At 40.7% G+C, this 8,359-nt stretch overlaps 1 protein-coding gene across 1 annotated transcript; it reads left to right on the top strand.

Moving 5' to 3' along the window:
• The first annotated feature begins 2,818 nt into the window (after positions 1-2,818).
• Positions 2,819-8,359, top strand: LOC139472715 (uncharacterized). Its single transcript, XM_071255166.1, has 7 exons — positions 2,819-2,894; positions 3,561-3,860; positions 4,645-4,920; positions 5,498-5,614; positions 7,523-7,550; positions 7,694-7,746; positions 8,250-8,359. Exons 1-7 carry the CDS (start codon positions 2,819-2,821, stop codon positions 8,357-8,359), a joined length of 960 nt encoding a protein of 319 aa, XP_071111267.1.

Raw genomic sequence — 8,359 nt, 5'->3', positions numbered from 1 at the left:
ATGTTGAAATCAATGTTCACGCACATGACAGAAATGCTATTGTGAACAAATATTTATCAGAACATCATTTGGAAGTATGTAATGCTAATGATACTTGGCATGCCACAAAAGGAATCAGCAGGGAATTAAAATCTGTGTCACAGGGACCAGCGAAGTTTCACGGAGTGATGTGGCACGAGGAACTTTCGGACAAGTGTGCCTCCGTCAAAACACATTGCTACTGGGCAATGAAAATGTGTGACGGAAGCGAAAAAAAACTACTTTCATCACTTGACAACATTATTGACCATTACCAGGGTTTTCACGATCGTTGTCATCCAGATTCAAGGTGCAGGGAAGACGAACACTATTATCCGACGAAAACACTGTTGAAGTCACCGAGTGCCGTTGATATTTTGAGAAATGCTATTCACAAACTCCAAATATATCGTACACCGCAGGATTACGTTTGGTGCCGTGACACACATTATGTTGAATGTTTTAATAACGCTGCTCTTATTTATCACGGCAAACAAGCACAGGACGAATTTGTGTGTGTAAGACTGGAATGAAAACATAGATCGGGGACATTCCACAGTGACATTTTATGAAGATGTACGCCATCACCGAAAACGAAATAGCAGAAAGGTTTTGAAACCAAAGACGTACGCGTTTGTTGAGAAGTCATGGAATAGTTTGATGAATATTTATTACCATTAATGGTGAGTGTGTCTAACTTATATCTTTGTTGCCACGTGGGTGGGTGTTTACATATCTTGTCGCCTCATCACCCGTTTACGTATTAACCAATGAAATGTGTGTGTTATTAATGACGTCATATTGACCTGTCTTATCACTCTTATAAGCTCCGCCCACTAGAGTGCGGTAGTTTCTACCGCAGATGGGGCTTTAAGTTGCATGAACCATTTGGATGGACATTGATCCAATGCTCGTTTATGGTGGGGTCATAAACTTTTCATGGTTATGATTATGATTAGTATCTGTGTTTTATGATTTAATAGTATCATGGTTGAAAGGTACTCATAGAAGTGGCGACAATTTCAATTTATGAAAGATTACTGAACTTTAGTCGCATTAGGCCATATTAAAATGGGTTCATTTTTAATTACCCAGATGAGGAAACAGAGAGTGGATTAGTGACAAGCAATCTTGTAAAAAAAAGTCGACGATTGCGTTTCCCCAATCTTGAGAGCCACATCTTATCAGGTGTTGCATCCGACGAAGGCAAAACTGACACTTGTCTCCAAAGAACAAAGAAGTAAGTAGCCTTCGTTCTTGAATGTTTTCAATTTCTGTCAAATGTTTGAAGAGTTATTTGTAAAACTGTAATAACGTTCAACATAATATATCTAACGTAAATTAAGTTTGGAATATTAAAATTAATTACCCTGTCTGTTTACAATAGATGTATATAGCGCCGATAATCACACAAATTGTGTGCTCTTTAGGATCGTTGACGAAATAGCCCTAGCTCAGAGGGTAAGCTTTCTTGAATACAAATATTTAGATTTGTGCTTTGAATGCAAGTTCAGTCATTAGGCCATGGATGCGTGCGTGCGTGCTTATGTATTATATTATATGCGTAACTGACAATATTATTCTGGAGCGCCTAAAGTTCAGATTAACCATAATAAGCACCTCAGTAATACATACAAATCATTTTCAACCCAAAGAACGAGTATTTCGCAAGACACTTAATTTGTACTGAACACCATGTGCATTTTCTGGTGAAAATATACAGTAGCAAGGTTGTTTCCTAAGTCAGAATAAAGTTATCAGTATTCAAATATCATGAAACTGTGATTCGAACAATTCGAAATTTACAAAGTGATGTACGGTACGTATCAACATGCGCAGATGACAGGTGATTTTCATACTCAAGACATAGTTAATATTTCTATTAAAAAATAAACCAAATTATCTATGACATCTCTGTTTGAACATACCTAAAACACCCCATGCTCTTTCTTAGTTAATCCCAAACCAAGAACAAACAGTAAGTTTCTCACTTTATAAGTCTAACAATCTATCCACATGATACAATAGCAGACAATTAATAATATTGACATTTTTGGTAACTTTGAGAGAACAGCGGCCGAACTCGCCTGTCGCGACAATATTTGGTACGCTTCTACCTAGATGTAAACTACCCTTTAGTGAGTGAGTGAGAATGGTGTTTCGCCGCTTTTAGCAATATTCCGGGGGACATAATGTCGGGAATAATCGAACCCGGGTTTTCGGCGTGACGAGAGAACGCTTTAACCACTAGGCTACCCGACCGCACCAAACTATCCTTTAGAAACAGTGAGAATATTAGATGGATGGACTTCTCTAACTTCACTACCATACAGTATATTGACTCCGAGACAACCAGTCCTTGTTTTAGCCCCTTAGTGCCGACAGGGTAACAACATGTTTTTTTTTTAACGTCTATTGGTATGACGCGGCCGGGGATCGAACCCCCGTCCTTCCGCACTCCGGGCGCTCTACCACTGGTCTATGGAGGTGGTATTGTAGTATGTGATTAGTGAACATGGTGACCAGAAACTAAAGTACTGACACTTCTGATGTGTTACTCTATAGCCCACTTTTACGTTGTATTGTAACGTATTGTATTATATGAATTGTGAAGTTTTATGATCATTTACTAGTTTTAAAACTACATCTGTGATAATCTACTACTTTTACTGTCCTTTGTCGACAGGTTTATATTCTAAATTGATGTATTGTCTAATTTGTTATAGTCACTATATGGCTGAAATATTGCCGATGTGACTTTAAAATCTTAACTCACACACACTCTGATGTGTTACAGGTGATGGTTTCTAGACGCGGCGACACTGATGGCGACCACGCCTTGATACTGATTCTTCTAGTGATGGTGGTGTCATACAGTACGTATTTTCTTTCATCTCACTGATTGTGATGGTGTTTTCATACAGTGAATTCTTTTGTTGATATCACTGATTTCGAATACGTTGGCATAAAACACATTCTTTCATTCATTCATTCATTCATTCATAGAGAATGGGTATTCAGACACCAATCCTTGCCTTAACAAGCGACTATGCTTGTCGTAAGAGGCGACTCACGTGGTCAGGCTTGCTGACTTGGTTGATGCATGTCAATTGCTTGGATTGATGCTCATGATGTCAATCACTGGATGTTGGTACATGTCATGGTGTTCCAGGATGGTCCTCAGCCGGCCTCCAGGTGTCCTCCCTTGTCCTCGGTATGGGGACCATGTTCTTGGTCATCAGCCTCTGTCTGGTCTTCTGCATTGATTGATGCTCATGATGTCAATCAATGGAATTTCTGATCCAGACTCGACAATAAACAAACAAATCTTTCATTCATCTCACTGAGTGTGGTGGTGTTGTCGTTGAATGTGCTCATTTGCCTTCCTCACTGAGTGTATAATAGTTGGTGAACATGGTATACGGTACACACAAGCTGTACAATGATCTTGACACATTTGAATTATAAACATACCATTCACTCAATCATCACTTGTCTTGTCTGTATTGTCTTGAAACGCTACAAAAAACATTTCTTCACAGGTACAGAACACGTCTTTTGCCCTGAAATAAGTCATTTGGGTATGCCTGCCAATCTGACCTGTAATAAAGCAGACAACTTAAATGTCCATTCCTACCTAACACCCAGTGGGCATCCTGCTGCCTCGTGTGATCTCGCAGATGGAAGATGTATATCACAGGGGAACTTCACAGCATCTGTCATCAATACTACAAGCAGTGTCCTCACCATACCCAGCGTGCTGCAGTCACATGGAGGCGACTGGGCTTGTGTTGCAGACGCAGATGACCCGCGCCCTTCTACTTGCCGCATGACAGTTGCCAGTAAGAGCGAACAGATGAGTGAGTGTGTGAGTGAGTGAGTGAGTATCGTTAAACGCCACTTTTGCAATTTTCCAGCAATATCACGGCAGGGGACACCAGAAATGGACTTCACACATTGTATCAATGTCGGGAATCGAACCTTGGTCTTCAGCGTGACGGGCGAACGCTTTAACCACTAGGTTACCCGACCGCCCCGCGAACAGATGGACACGGACATCCTGACAACCTAACGCTTACCTTAGTCCAGTAACAGCTGTCGGTGTGGTGGTCCATGTTGAAGTTGTTGTCATTACATTATTGAATGTATTTATTCATCACTGAGTTTACATTGCATTGTTTTTGTAAGTGAAAAGGAACGAAGGAAGTGTTCATTTGAGATTTGAGTTTTACCTAATTCGTTTAGTGATTGAGTATGATTTTGCGTCACTTTTGCAATATTGCAACACCACAGCGAGGATATAAGAAATGGTCTCTGCATATTATAACCAAGGGGCGAATCGAACCCGGATCTTCAGCGTGAACACTATGACCACTGGGCTACCCCACAACTTGCAACGAGTAGTGGTACACCCTTCGTCTTACAATAGCGGAACTGTTTTAAATTAATTTGACACTCCCACAAAAACTCAGTTATATTTGGTTAGATTAAGTTCATACATTATACATGTATCTAAAAAAATAAATTTACTATAAAATTTATATTCTTTGGAAAATCAGATTTCCAACATCATTTGTTCTTCGCACAGTAATTGAATGATCTGCCAGCTTTGGTTATTGTTCGCAGAGTTCCCGTCCTGCAACGTGGTAAGTGTCCAGGAAAGCAGCAGTCTGACTGTGGGACGGGAGCTGAAAGTGAACATCATAGGCTTCTTCTGCTCTGAGGACATGCAGCTCGAGCTGCTGACCGTGATGGATTCGTATTCCACATCCCCTTTACAGACCACAGCAGACATCACTGAAAGGGCCTTCAACACGACAGGAACCCAGACCAAGCTTCTCTTTACCTGTGGCAGTCACACCCAGAGTGTGTCATGTGAAGGTGTTCAACAACAGGGTCGGGGTGAGTATGTCAATAGCCTCCGCTTCAATTCACAATATGCCCCAGTTCAGTTTAGTGATACCGTGTTATCAATGTGCCAGCATATTTTTGTTATTTGAGGTGTAAGTGTAGGCTTGATGCCTGATGATCTTTAAAGGTGAGGTGAAATGGGGTGTGTATGTGTGTGTGTGTGTGTGTCCAGTCGAATGCTGATTTAATAGTGCCAACTCGACGTGCATGTACGTGTGTGTGTTTGTGTGGCTGCTTGTACTAGTCCGGACTGATGCCGATTTATAGCCCTAGCACACTAAGATACCATGCCGCAGTTTAACATGAATAACCCACTTAGACACATTATACCGACTCCGAGCCGACCAGTCCTTGTTTTAGCCCCTTAATCCCGGGCGCCAGACAGGGTAACAACACGCAACATCTTTTAACATCTCTTGGTATGACGCGGTCGGTGATCGAACCCCGACCTTCCGCTCTACGGCAGACGCTCAACCACTAGACCAAGGAGGCGGCCTTAATCTTCCAGGGTTCAATCAGAACTTATCTAACTGCCCTAACAGTATTGCTACATATCTTGATGTTCCAGAATGTCCCTCAGCCGGCCTCCAGGTGTCCTCCCTTGTCCTCGGTATGGGGACCATGTTCATGGTCGTCAGCCTCTGCCTGGGCTTCTGGGGCATCTGCAGATACTGCCCTAGTTCAGGTAGACCATTTACTCCTTCTACCACCAGTGAACCTCCCCCTTTCTTTAATCCAGACCCTGATACACCAGCATCACTGCCTCCACCAGTGAACCTCCCCCTTCTTTAACCCAGACCCTGATACACCAGCATCCCTGCCTCCACCAGTGAACCTCCCCCTTCTTTAACCCAGACCCTGATACACCAGCATCCCTGCCTCCACCAGTGAACCTCTCCCTTTCTTTAATCAAGACCCTGATACACCAGCATCCCTGCCTCCAAATGAATGCTGTGCGGAACTGTATAGCTTCCAATATATTACATGCATGGGACCTTGCCTTGAACAATTGAACTGCAATAAAGGTATTACTAAAGAAGAGAATATATGGATCTCATCTTCTTTATTATGAGGAAAACAACGTTTCAGAGTATATGCTTACTCCTTCATCAGATAAATGAATGCCATGAGTCAGAGAGCCTTGTAAGTTTCTACCCTTTGTTATTTTCCACCTTTTGTTATCTTATTAATTCTGTTGTCCCTACATGTACATATAGATGCTCTCTGCCTCATGGCATTCATTTACCTGTGTATCACTTCAAAATGACTGAGGGCGGTCGGGTAGCCTAGTGGTTAAAGCGTTCGCTCATCACGCCGAAGACCCGGGTTCGATTCCTGACATGGGTACAATGTGTGAAGCCCATTTCTGGTGTCCCCCGCCGTGATATTGCTGGAATAGTGCTAAAAACAGCGTACAACCATACTCACTCACTCACTCACTCAAAATGACTGAAGGTATTACTAGTTTAGCAACACCAATGGTTGATTGGTACAGGGTTCAATGCAGAGAGACGGTTGAACCATTGTAACTCAAAACCCCGTTAAACCGAACCCTCATACTCAGGCAACACTGCTTTCTGGACGACACGTTTATTCACGCCTACATCCTTGATACATTACAGCTCTGTGTTACTTCTAGCTTTGAACAAATGAAATCCTTTAAAATTTGCGATGCTTTCACATATTTAAACAAAGAGGCAGCTACGCCGTTTAGTAATTCGATCAATATTCAACTCATATCTTAGTATTGTGCATGTTATATAGTACTAACGCCATATTAATTTATTCGATGGAGGAGAAGAATTATTATCATTAAAACTTGCCACAAAAGGGACGTGATCCGTATTTACTAAATATCATGTTTTAAGTATAAACTTCAATCTTCTCATAAAGGATATCATTTAAGCTTTTCTAATAATACTCCATGTGAAATGCCTGTTTAACATTACGTCATTACTCCTAGAAGTTTATGTTGGTCGACATCATTAATGATTTCGTTTTCAAGTACTTATTTTCAAGACAAATGTGTTCATTTTTAGAGAATAATACACAAATTTGTCATGCTTTTGCTGCAAAGTACTACCGATTTGTCTGCGTATTTACTGATATTTTCTACTTTTGGATTTAAACATGAAACCAAAAATATGTCTTCATGAAGTTCATAACTCTTATCTTATTTTCGGATATGTCTGGATCCTAGACATTGTCCCTGGTGGTGGTATCACCTGAATCTATATTGTTTCATTGTCCTCTTGTTCAGGTAATAGAATAACTTATCACAATAAAAAATAATCATTAAATAAGTAATTTCTGAGACATTATACTGTCACTAAAAATTGTTTTTGTTACTGTGCTTTGTTGCAAACTAATATTGCCGACGCAGAATTTTGCAACATTCAGAAGTGTGATACACGGCATCTGGAAACATTACCACGATGTTATTAGTGTGAAGGGAAACTACTTATGGCAAACTGTGTGTTGTGAAATAAGACGATAAAGCCACTACCATAACTAGTGACTTTTGTAGTGAAATAAAAAAAATATATTGCATACCATATATACTTAACACAATGTATTTTTATTAATTCTAAAGGTGGACGCACAAATGAAAATGACAAAAGGTTGGTAAACTATTTTCTTTGAATACTTATGTAAGTAGCATTATGCTTTTATTTACTGCTTCAGTACGAATCTCTCCGATGTTAAGTTTTGTTATTTCTGAATCCTATGCAGACTGAAATGATACATGATTATGTTCTTGTAGTGACAACCCAGATAAACCAGCACCAGTATCTTCAGTTGGTTCAGGGCCTGGAGGTAAGCATCCAAAATAGCCTTTGAAAATAATATTTGCATCATGCTGGGGGTTTAAGTTGTCAAATGAGATAAGTATATGTCGTGGTGCAGTTGAACATTCTGCCATAACATCAATATGTTGTAGATGTGCTATCTGTGATTAGCAGTTCAAGAGACATCATTCCTTTCGGACCAGACCATGTATTTCGAAAGTGCGTGAGTTGGGTTTAACGCTGCTTTTAACAGTATTCCAGTTATACCACGGCGTGTCAGCTTAATGTGTGACAGGAAAGCCCGAAGTGATGCAAGTCTCAGACGTTTGTCACTTCGGTAAAACCCACGAGCACGGGATTCGAATCCACAATCAGAGGTTTCTGGCATGCCCAAGAGATGCAACTCTGCACAGCGAATCGCGGCGCCTTAGACGACTGGGCAACCAGTGTCCCTGTCTTTCGAAAGCCCCGACAACAAAAAATGATAATAAAATACAAATAAGGACATTATTTGCTTCTGTTTTTTATCAGATGATGCGTATTATAATGCTGTCCTATCATCAGGAAATGGCTACGCGTCCTTAAAGAGAAGAAAGGACTACACTGACACCATCTATGACGTGGCTGAGGATTATATATAA

The sequence above is a fragment of the Haliotis cracherodii genome, unplaced genomic scaffold, assembly GCF_022045235.1.
Source record: "Haliotis cracherodii isolate W230 unplaced genomic scaffold, xgHalCrac1.p SCAF_25, whole genome shotgun sequence".
Taxonomy (NCBI): Eukaryota; Metazoa; Mollusca; class Gastropoda; order Lepetellida; family Haliotidae; genus Haliotis; species Haliotis cracherodii.
Note: the sequence above shows the minus strand (reverse complement) of the source record. Positions and strands in the feature narration are given on the sequence as shown.

Bases quoted from the DNA above. Each gene is read 5' to 3' on its own strand.
- LOC139472715 (XM_071255166.1), top strand. From the start codon at position 2,819: ATGGTTTCTAGACGCGGCGACACTGATGGCGACCACGCCTTGATACTG. The intron at 5,615-7,522 runs GTAGACCATTTA...TTAATTCTAAAG, and splicing joins CAGATACTGCCCTAGTTCAG to GTGGACGCACAAATGAAAAT. The intron at 7,747-8,249 runs GTAAGCATCCAA...GTTTTTTATCAG, and splicing joins AGTTGGTTCAGGGCCTGGAG to ATGATGCGTATTATAATGCT.